General features: G+C 40.0%; 1 protein-coding gene across 1 annotated transcript in view; it reads right to left on the reverse strand.

Moving 5' to 3' along the window:
- The window catches only part of LOC131248329 (vesicle-associated protein 1-3-like), a 36256-nt gene that overhangs the window by 6590 nt on the left and 17509 nt on the right, over window positions 1-12157 (reverse strand). Inside the window, exon 7 of the mRNA XM_058248577.1 lies at window positions 3598-3675. Coding sequence (XP_058104560.1) covers window positions 3598-3675 — 78 coding nt within the window. The remainder of the gene's footprint in view (window positions 1-3597; window positions 3676-12157) is intronic.

Raw genomic sequence — 12157 nt, forward strand, 5'->3', positions numbered from 1 at the left:
TCAAATTGTTAAGTACATAAATTAGATATTTATAAAATTAAATACATGAATTTTGTAGTCAAATTCAAGTTATCTGGTTCATAAATTCATCAGACAGTCCGATACAACTTCTCACCAAAGAGTGGATCATTACACCACCATAAACATGTTCCAATTTATAAATGAATACATATTTGGAATACTTGGAATATTCCGGATTTAATCCATATTTTTTCATATTTTTTTGGTTTAAAAAAAAAAAATTTGCACCGTTACGAGCCGTTACGCCTCCGTATCGCTGTTACACCCCCGTATCTGTATCGGTATCGGAAGGCACCGTTACGCCAACCAATACCAATACGGGATACCTTGGTCCCAAAAACGTATCCAAATGCAAGACTCTCTTGCGGTTTGCATTTTCTGGATGCGTAAAGGCAATGCTGCTGTGCGTAAAGCTGCTCCACCGACTCCCAGCCGACCTTCTTATGCTATAGAGAGAGAGAGAGAGAGAGAGAGAGAGAGGGCGTGAGCAGGAGATCTAAGGACGTGTGGATCAAGGGCAGCCGTGGAGGCATCCGCATGTGGAGGAAGATACGCAAGAAAGAGAGAGAGAAGGATCGGTTGGTTTGCTCGTGTTGTTTTTATGTTTTTGTTTAAGGGATTTTGGCTAATCATGACTATGATCGCCTAAACCTCTTAACTAGGGCTAAGAGGTGAAGCTTGTAGCGTGATGAGTTGTGCCTATGGCTTGGATTCATGTTTTAATTGAACTCTTTTTTTATTCCAGTTTGATTAATAGGAATGCTTTCAGTTTTTAATGGTTTTAAATTACAATGGATCTGCGATAGCTTTGAGCATGTTCTTAGCATTATAGGGTTTATGAATTTGGAAACCCTATTGTTCACCATCGTCTCTTGGGCATGGTTGGATGACGGAATCTTTCCTAACGTTCATAAATCTCTTAGATTGGTTGTGGATTAGCTAAATTTTGTTGTTTGCTTTGTCTCATGGGCATGATTTTGTGATGGAATCAATTCTAATTCTCATACCTATCTTCTATTTGATAACTAGATCAAAAGGAAGTTCATATTTGTGTTTTAATGGTTTATCTTCCAACTAGATGAAGATAAGACTCTAAATCCAGTTGTGTTCTTGAATCAAGCGTAGATCTCCCTGATCTCTACAAGTGGATCCTCTGAATCCCTAGTTTCCCACCTTTAGATTTTCCAAGTTTTAGTTAATAATTCACCATTACTCTCTTAAAAATCCTTTAGTTTAGATTACATCTTTGTCTAGTTCTAGTTCAAGTTACTTTTAGATTACGTACAAGGTTCAGTCCCTGTGGATTCGACCTCGGTCTTACCAAGATTATTACTACATCACAACCCTATACTTGGGGTGTGAACACATATCAATAGGGAATGGATATTTTTATTTTAGTTTTTTATTTGTCTAATTTATTTATATTTTTCAGATATTTTTATTTTTAAGAAAATCATTTTTTTTTAAAAATATCTTACGGTTTGCTATTCAATACGATTCAACCCTACTACAATTTGTGATACAATGACAATTTTGACAACAATGGTCATCATTGAATTTTACCCATACATAAGAATGTAAAACGAGCCCTATGCATACTCAATCTCACGCTTTTTAGAAGGTTGGCTCTGCTCACACAAGGAATGGACGTAAACTGTGGACCCGCACTCACCTGTTCAACCAAAAGAGTGCATGCACAAGCAGCCATGTAAGGTTTTGTATATACTTTGTACACTAAAATACAATATGGCACTGAATTATTTGGTTGCTATATTGTTAACTCCACATGTTCATGATGCATCTATTCTTTCATAGATGATATGACTCCATTTCTCGATTCCACACCCAATCTACATGGCTATTATGAGTTTATGACATATCCAGAATTGGACAATTAGTGATTAACAACCCTAATTATTGGCTGATAAAAAAAAACTGGATAGTAGTTCTCAGATGCATAGGGATCGGCTTGCCAAGTTTTTTGGATGTTCACATACATTTACTTTTGTATTATTGGAGTTCTCCAACTTCAGGAACACTTAAAACTGGCATCCCAATGACAAATTTATGTCGCAGTAATCATGTTGCCACAAAGGGAACTGCAAGCAGTGGTGAATCCCATTATGGAGTACATAACAGTGTGCACTAGGAGTTGGTGTACAGAATCCAATGATATCCTTCTTTTTTCTTTCTTTTTTTTCTTTCTTTTTTTTCTTTTTCTTTTTTTTTTTTTTTTTAATGGCACCATCCAATGATCTCCACAATTCAAAGACAGGGAGCAAGTATCTCATTATATTTCAAAATCGGTTTTGGATATCACATTTTGAAATGTTTGCTGGATTCCCGGCAACCATTTTCGGATTTTGGGAGATACCTATGTGCACAAAGAGATGATGATTTGGTGCACATGTCCACCGAGTCATGCCCTTATAACCAGTGTTTTAAATATCGACGATATCGGCCGATATATCCCACGATATACCTTATATACCACCTGTGCAATACGAAATGCACAAGTAGTGCGATATATCCCACATGTTTCATCCAGTGAGCATTTTCAATTTTCAATCCTTTTTTCAATAAATCATGTTAAATCAGTGTCAAATTGTTAAAAATCCTCTTTTTTAGTCATATTTTGTATGAAAAATCATAGATTCGAAGCTTCGATTTCGAGATTTGGAGGAGATGGGCCCGATTGTGGGAAACTGGAAAAAAAAAAAAAAAAAATCTCAATTTCCCGCAAATCGATTGCAATCTGTGTCCAAACATAAATTCAAACATGTAGGTAACCAAATCGAGTGATTCTTCTTTCGTTTTTGAATGTATCACACATTTTCTTACATTTATAAATTAAATGAATATACTTTGAATATACTTGCATCAACTCAGTTCGACAACGCATGGATTAGGAGTCCATATAAAGAAAACCTATTATGTGCACTTGTTTTTTTTTATATTTTGATTTATAAGTGTATTGCTGTCTTTTTGTAACAATCGCTAAAGTTTCATTGAAAAATTCGACAAATTTCCCAATGTTTCCAACAACATCGGTACATTACGCAATACAACCAATACATCCCATGCGATAACCGATACGTATCCGTATCCCAAGAATGCGATATGTAATGCGATACCGATATTTCAAACACTACTTATAACTAAAGACAAGTGATTCCACAAGCTACAGAGATTATAAGAATGAAGTTACATGGATATGCAGTGGCTGGCAAGAGAGTGCAATGAATATGTCCATCATACATATCCACCTGTTTAGGGCAACGACGAAACCGGCATGTGAAAGACCATTGGTGACAAATACCACATGCATGTATAGTAACATTATGCAGGCATAATTTTTTATTTTTTATTTTTTATTTTTAAAAATGACATCAAATATGAAGTGTCCGGGCTAATAAGAAAGCATGCAGAAGAAAGATTGAATAGGGCAGTCAACAATATCCCAAATTTCACAGATAGCTGCAACAAAAAGGAAACAAGATGATAAGAGACTTCTAATGTTATTAGACCAATAAAAGCCAGTAAAGACAAAATGCCAGAGGAACATTAAAACCATACCAGTTCTTGATGGAGTTTCTGACTTCGTTCAATGGCCAAGGTTTTCTCCTCTGTTAACTTGGAAATCAGAGACAATGCCTGCTCAACTACAAGTTATTAGCACACTGATATGCAAAGAAATTAATAACCCAGTGGAGATCCAGATATTTGGAATTATAATTTGCTAATTTCAAGAGTACGATAACAAAATAAAATTAAAAAATTAAATAAAATAAAAATAAATAAATAAAAATCTTTTCAGATTCTTTAAGAGTGTTCTAGTTGAATCAATTCCTCATGAATGATTAAACACCCCAGTCAGTCAGTCATTCAAAAGAATGCCAATCATTCACAAATCACAACTATAGCATAAACAAAGCAAAAGGAAAAAAATAATAATAATAAGAAACAAATCAATGCTGCTTAGATAACAAATAAAACAAGCCGACAAACAAAGAAGATTAAAATAAGGATTCGCAAGAAACATTTTCTATGGATTACGAGTAGGCTGATTCAAGTTGGGGGCCCTAAAAGGGCAAGGGGAAGGTCTAAGAGGACGTGGGTGGAGGTAGTAAGAAAAGACTTGACTTGAGGACTCATGGTTTAGTTGAGGATATGGTCCGTGATAGAGTGAAATGGCGGAATAAGATTCGTGTAGTTGACCCCAATTACTTGGTATAATGCTTACATGATGATGTGATGATTAGCAAGAAATAAGTTGATACCAGAAGGATAAAGTTATTCTAAATTAGTTGTAAAAAGCTTCAACTCCACAGAGAGCTTTTGCCTCCTTACTAGAAAAATCAGGTTTTCATGTGAAATTGTTAGATTTTTCTTCCTTTCATCACTTTTATCCCTTCATTTTTGGCAAACTGACTTCACCCTTTAATCATCTCTAAAACTGGCAGACATCATTAAATCCCATAGATCCATAGAATCCTGAAGAGATGAAAGCATAAAAGTGATTGCACAATTTGTAGAACGGGTGCTTTTTCTTATGTGATTCAACATTCGAAAGATTATTAGAGTTGAAAATGCCAATCAATACAAGTAAAATTACATGATCATAACTGCCAACATTCAACTGCAATATGATATTGCAGTTGAAAGTGATCGCTGTAGTTCTCAATCCCGAAGCTCAATGGTTGGCACTCATTTCAAAATTGCTGTCTCGAGTTCAAGCAAAATAACCTACTGTAGCCACCCAACCTAAATGCAAGTTGTCCAGATCATCCAATAGAATCAAACATAAGTTGGGACAGTCTTGCACATAAACTCCAGCTTTGCTGGACCCATTCTATCCAATCCTAAAACCATCCAAGACTAAAAAATACAAATGTTGCCCTAAATTGATAGGGCTATAGGATTCAGCCTTGCCAAGCCTGGCGCCCACACCCCCCTTCAGCAATTTTTTTGCATTTTTTAGGGTACAGAATCCAATTTCAGTTTCAGTGCCCTACTTTTTAATTTTTGGAACCACCTACACGTGGGACATCCCTGCACGCGAGGATTCCTACCCTCTACAGGGGCTTGTGTGCTCTATCCCTTAATACGAAACACATGCAAATCCGGGTTTCCTAACCGAGAGCCCTTGGTATTCCCCGAGATCCTATTTTCAGGGCTCCAGACGACGCCTCAACTCCTCCCTCCATCGACTACGGACTACCATCCTCCTCCTGATCGGGCTTCAACCTCTTCTCAGTGCGATGCAACAGGAGTTGAGGGGCAAGCACTCATTTCTCTCTCCCGAGCCTAATTTCTCTAGAGCCGAGTTGCTTCGATGGCAAGGGATAAGGAAGTTCTCAAAATCGCCCCTCTTCAAGAGGTTGCACCCTTGTCTCCTATTCAACCCGTAGAAGGAAACCGATACATTCTTGAGGAAGATGCGTCGCCTAGCTGGGCAAAGCTGATGGAGGTGGTTAAAGGAAAACGGTGGATCGTCCTGTAGTACGTCTGATTGGCCTCTCATTTGGCAACCATGCAAAAGATTACCACGCCCTATTCCAGTTTGTAAAGGAAAGAGGCCGAGCTAGAAAATCCATTAGACCCTCCACAAGCAACAAGGAGTTGGTAGCTTAACCTTTGGTTTCAATTACGAAGCTGGAAGCTCGTCCGGAAAACCAAGAAAGGGAAGAAGGGGTAAGTCCATTCCTGAATGTAGATCATCTCATGAAATGTCAAGGGGGTGGGGTGTAGGCACAAAAGGAGACAAATTAAAGGCGTGTGCAAAAGATTCAAAGCCCAGATAGCCTCGTTCCAAGAAACCAAGGTGCAGAATTTCAACAAGAGACTGTTAGAAACTCTCTGAGACATCAAAGGTGCGGATTGGGTTGCCTCAGATGCCTCTAGTAGGTCCAGGCGTATTGTCATTGCCTGGGATGTCTCTGTGGTCCAAAGAAGACTTGTGAGGTGGCAACTTCCCTCTTTCGATAGTGTTGAAGGATCCCTCCTCGGATTTCACCTGGATGTTAACCTCAGTCTACAGACCAAACTAGGAAGACAGGATGGGCTGATTTCTAGGATGAGCTTTCTGCTGCCCAAGCAGATTCAGCAGGCCGTGGGGAAGATTTTAACATCACCCAATATCCCTCAGAAAGATCGAATGAGGGCAGAATTACCAACAGCATGCAAGCCTTTTCAGACAAGGTGGAGAGCCATGAGCTTGCTGATATCCCCATGCAAGGAAGCAAATTCACATGGTCTAATGGGAAACAGCAACTGTCAATGTCAAGATTGGATCATTTTCTTCTCAGCCCGAGTTGGTTGGAACCGTCAATGTCAAGATTGGATCATTTTCTTCTCAGCCCGAGTTGGTTGGAAAAGTTCCCTCTCGTCTCTCAGCACGCTTTGCCCAAGCCTTCTTCAAAGTATTACCCTCTACTGTCGTGTGCAGACAAGGATAATTGGGGCACAAAGCCTTTCCGTTTCAAACTCTCTTGGCTTGAGGTGGACGGTTTTCCCCAATTAGCTAAGGAATGGTGGCACTCCTTTATTGTCAAAGGTTTTGCTGGCTTCAAGTTATGTCGTAAGCTCAAGCTGCTTAAAGAAAATATCAAGAGCTGGAAAAGGAATGCTCTCTGCAACAAGGAAGCAAAAACTGCTACCATCCTATCAGAACTTCAGTCTCTAGGTGTTTTGGCGGAAGAGGGCTATCTCTAGAAGATAAAACTAAGAGAATAAAACTTATTCAAGACTACTCTTCCAAGGTAAAAGAAGACGAAATAAAAAAGGAAACAATGCTCAAGGGAAAGCTGGATCGGGGAGGGGGACAAAAACACAGTTTTTTCACAACATTGCAAGTGTGCAAGCCAGATTTAATAAGATCAGCAACTTAGTTAACGGAACCTGGGTTGAGGATAAAGACCGCCTTTTGGAAGAAGTAGTTTAGTCTTACAAGCACTTGATATCAGAGGAGAAATGGCGGCGGCCAAGGTTAGACAACTTGTTGTTTAATCGCCTCTCAGTTGAGGATGCTTGGTTGCTGGAAATCCCCTTTTCCAAGGACGAGGTGAAAAGGGTGGTCAACTCCCTAGCGAGTGACAAAGCCTGGGGCCCGGATGGCTTTCCCATAGCCTTCTACGGAACTTTTTGGGAGGTGGTTAAAGAAGATGTAATGACCTTTATGCTCAAATTCTTCATCAGGGGTCAGTTTTCTAGTGATCTCGATGCTTCCTTTGTCACAATTATCTCTAAATCTCCAGGTGCCAACTCGCTTCGAGGCTTTAGTCCTATTAGCCTAATTGGAGGGCCTTATAAGATTTTGGCTAAAGTCTTGGTGACTTGTTTGCAACGGGTTATAAGCAGTGTTATTGCTAAGAATCAGAACGCTTTCGTCCCAGGACATCAGTTCCTTGATGGAGCTTTAATTGTTCAAGAATCGATTCCAAAAAATAGAGGAGATTCTAAAGGGTATTATATGTAAGCTGGACCTGGAGAAAGCTTTTGATCACATAAATTGGGGCTTCTCAACTACATGTTATCCCGGATTGGATGTGGAGAAAATGGCACTCTTGGATCCAAGCTTGTGTGTCTTTCACACACTTTTCAGTCCTTCTCAATGACTCACCCAAAGGTTTTTCAAAAGTTCTAGGGCTCTTTGCCAAGGGGATACCCTCTCCCCTCCTATTTATAATTGTCATTGAAGCTCTTGGGAGGATGCTATCAAAGGGACGGGAAGAAGGCTTTATTCATGGTTTCGATGCGGAAGGCATGCCTTCTCCCATCTCCCACCTTCAATATGCAGATGATGCATTTTTGTGATGCTCCTTTAAACGATGCTTCGAAGTGGTTTCCGGGTTGAAGGTCAAATATTGCCAAAAGCAAGTTGTTTGGTGTGAGAATGGAAGCAGAAGAAGTTCAACTCTTTGCTAACCCTCCTTGAATGTGTGGTTAAGGAGCTCCCCACAACTTTTGTTGGTCTCCCTCTGTGTCGGGAAACCACCAAAACATCTTTGGAACAACGTGGTGGTAAGATTTGAGAAGATGTTAGATAAATGGAAGAGCCACTACCTTTCTCTTGGCAGGCACATCACCATCATCAAAGCCGCTCTTTCAAATCCTCCCCTTTATTCCATGTCAATATTCAAGTGCGATCATCTCAAGGTTAGAGAAACTCCAACGTGACTTCTTATGGCGAGGAGCAGACGAAAAGAAGTTCCTTTTAATGGGGTGGGACGAGGTTTGCAAAGCTTATGAAGGAGGAGGTCCAGGCATTAGAGATCTTGAAGTCATGAATGAAGCCTTGCATGGTAAATGGCTTTGGAAATTCAGGGAGGAGAATGGGGCTCTATGGAAAGAAGTAATTTGATGCAAGTATGGGTGTTCCGACGAAGTGGTGACCGAGATTCCTCCATTTACAGACCCTCAGCTTTATGGAAATGAATCATCTCCGTGACGCAAGCTTTCATGAAAGGGGTGGGATATTCCTTGGGAAATGGCAAAAAAATCAGATTTTGGGAAGACATTTGGGCAAGACCCTCTCCTCTAAAAGTCGACTTCCCAGAAAAAAAAAAAAAAAAATCGTCCGGCCCCGAATCTCTCCACAAATGTGGTTGATTGCTTCTCCTTCCTAGGGGAGGTTGTTGTGTGGGAACATCATTATAGAAGATATCTTAGTGACGAAGAGGTAACTGAGTTTGTAGAGCTTTTGGAGCATATCCATTTTCACCACCCATACATCTCGGACTCGAATAGAATGCTTTCGAGAGCTAACCTTTCAGGCTCATTCTCAGTTCGCTCCTTCTACTCCCTCATTTGCATAGGCAACAGACAAGATGAGGTTCAGCATACAGAATTCCTTGGGCACTATAAAGCTCCTCCTAAGGTTGTTACCTTCAGATGGTTGGTTGGCAGGGATAAAGTCCTCACCTTAGACAACTTGCGAAAGAGATCAATGATTCTTCCAAATATCTACCTCCTTTGCATGCGTGATGAGGAGATGGTGGATCAACTCTTTATTCATTACCCCTTTGTGGGGAAGATATGTGCAGACATCTTGAGCCGCTTCCAAGTTTCTTGGTCCTTCCCACGATCGGTGGTAGATCTCTTAACTGCTTTGATGGGGACATCACGCGCACACGCGCACGCATGCCGCCCCTACAGACGTACGGAAGGAGAGGGAGGGCCCCACCATCGATCTGGCTCGATGACGACGTCCAGAGAGGGCCTCCTAGTTAGAAAACGGAGTTTTGATTCATTAGAGTAGACCCGATAATCAAGTAAAGCCCATTATGGGATCTCATGATCGGGGCCCACTAGTCGGATTAAGTTCATACTTTAGGTTTTGCTTATTTATATTATTTAGAACATTATAAACGCTTTAGATTTCTTTGTTTGGTTTTTATTTTTGTTTACTTCATCGCCAAGTAATAAGTTGCGCACATGGCGCGAGTTTTGGGGGTATAGGGTTTTCCTATAAATAGGCACCCCTTGTAGGTTTTTTTATTCATTGAAGTTTAATAAAAATTCTACGCTTTTCTACTCATCTGAGTTCTTGAGTTCTAGAAATTCAATTGGGTGCGAAGCACTCCCTTCATCGAAGGGCTAACTACTGTGGTGCGAAGCCACATGTATCCCGATTCGCCTCCATCTTCTACCATCCATACTTCTCATCTCGTACAATTATCCACGATTCAAATCCGTTCTTTATTGCAGCAGTTTTCCTCTCTACAACAGAATTCCATATTATGGCCCTGAAGGAGGGCTGAAACTTCGGCAGAGCACCACGCACAAACTGTGCATCGGATCGAGCTGAGATTTGGGAGTTTTGGAGTCCATCCCTGGCCAACCAGGGCCAAGGTGGCCTTTTTCTGAATAGTGGGCCCCAAACACGTGCGGCCGTGATCACACGCACGTGCATCTGGGCCATTGTTGCTGTCCGCTCACGGGAACTGTCTTTTGGTTCAAGTTTTCTTCTGATTTTACCCTCTCATACTAGTTTTTCATAAACCCTAACCCTAGATTGCATTATTCTTAATTTATTTGCCCATTTTCTCACCCCTAGGGTTCCTTGATTTGAAATTGGAGAATTCCTTGGATTAGGGATTGATTGTCATGCATGTGTGGTTGATTTCTACTTCCCTTTGAGCATTGTTTGGTCCATAATTTTACTAATCCAATCCTAGCCTGTGTAGGCCTGAACCTGCGCAAATTCCCCTTTACTTGAATGTTTGAACTTTTGTGTGAGATGTGGAATTATTATGTGATCATTCTGCATTAGTCTAATCTAAGCCTAAATTCTTGCATATCATATTTAAATTTCATGTTCTGCATCATGCTTGGCACAAAGTGAGCATCGGAAAGGAGCGAAAGATGCTTTGGCGAATAGCTTTGCTAGCAGTTTGGTGGGCTATGGGAGGAAAGGAACGCTAGATGTTTTAAGAACGAAAGCAAGTCGTCCAAAGGAATTTCCCAAAGAGCCAAGCGAATGATGATTGAATGGGTTTCCACTGTGCCAAAGCTCAAAGGACGTAACTGTCACTCCTTGGGGATGTCTATTCCTCTTTTTTTTCCTCTTTTCTTTAGTTGATTTTTAGTGCTTTCAGTCTTTCCTGATAAAATTTCCATTATCTTTTTTTAAAAAAATGGATTTCCACCCCCTGAGAATTCAATTCCTCGATTTCAAACTCGCAGGCATGGCACCCTAATTTCTGTGATTTCTTCACAATAACCCATTTGACCTTCTTAAGCATCCTATGTGGCGGTTTTTACTCCCTTATTACTTCTCTAATCGTGCATATCTCCCACGTTTCAAAATGCTCCCAAAGTTCACCAAAATCACAGCTAAACCTTCTCAAAATCTATAAATAGAACTCCCCTCTCTAAGAAAGAGGTCTTTGGTTCTCATTCTCTACAAATCTTCTTCTTCGCTTCCATCTCCTCTCTACCCTCAACCCATCTCTCATAATTCCCTACAAAGAGAGTATTACATGGACAAATGGTGATGAGAACTAAGAACTCAAGGAGAATAACTCAACCCACTCATGTTTCAAGAAACGGCACTGGCAACCACTGCAAAGGGAGGATTCAAGTCATTTTATTCCTTCCCAAGGCTCCTAATCCTACTTTCATCGAAAGAACATCGGTCAATAATTCATGAGAGCAAAGAATTGAGAAGGATGTTGCTCATAGAATCAGAGCCAGGTGGACGAACGGGAGATGTCTCTAGAGTTCTATACAATTGTCGTAATACCAAATGAAACTGAAGGATGCATTTTCTAGTATAGCTATAAGACTAGCCATGCTTATGAAACAAAATGTTGGGCAGAAGTGTTTTAAACGGCATGTAGCCTATAGCAAAACGTTCATCCCTCCACAGCGTGTAGCATAAGCTACATAGCATGTAGCATAAGCTACACTACTTTTTGTTTTTAATTAAAATAATAGGGAAAAAATAGATAGTAAATATAATATATATATATATATATATATATATATATATATATATATATATATATATAAGGCAAGGAATATGCTTCATTTCTCATTTCACAAAAAAAAAAAAAAAAAAAAAAAGCTTAATTTTTCAAGTAAAAGCATGTTGAAAACATGTAAATGTTACGCAATTGACTGTGGGGCCCACCATGTGTTATTGTGTATGTCATTGCCATGATGCCATCCAACCCACACATCAAGTAAGCCCAGTTTTGATGATGGGATGTCGCAAAAATTAGATCTATTCAATCATCACGTGGACCACACCACAGAAAACAATGGATGGTCACCCTCCACTGCAGCATGGTGACACCCACGATGATTGGATCAACCATGCTGGACTGTACGAGTTCAATATTGGGCCAATAAATAGAAAACAATGAACATCCACATTAGAGAAGAAGAAATCAGGGATATCCAATCATCAGTTGGGCCACACCATAGAAAACAATGCACAGCTACTCAAAAACCACCAGTGTAACATGGTACCACACATAATGGATTGGACGGCTTAAATGCCATGCGACGCACCACAATTAAGCCCCAAACAAATGGTTGTGGAACCAGCTAATTCTACAATATTTCACAGGGTGGCTACCCAAAAAGGAAAAAAATTGGGGGGAAAATGTCAAAAAAATATGCTAAGACA

The sequence above is a fragment of the Magnolia sinica genome, chromosome 6, assembly GCF_029962835.1.
Source record: "Magnolia sinica isolate HGM2019 chromosome 6, MsV1, whole genome shotgun sequence".
Classification (NCBI taxonomy): Eukaryota; Viridiplantae; Streptophyta; class Magnoliopsida; order Magnoliales; family Magnoliaceae; genus Magnolia; species Magnolia sinica.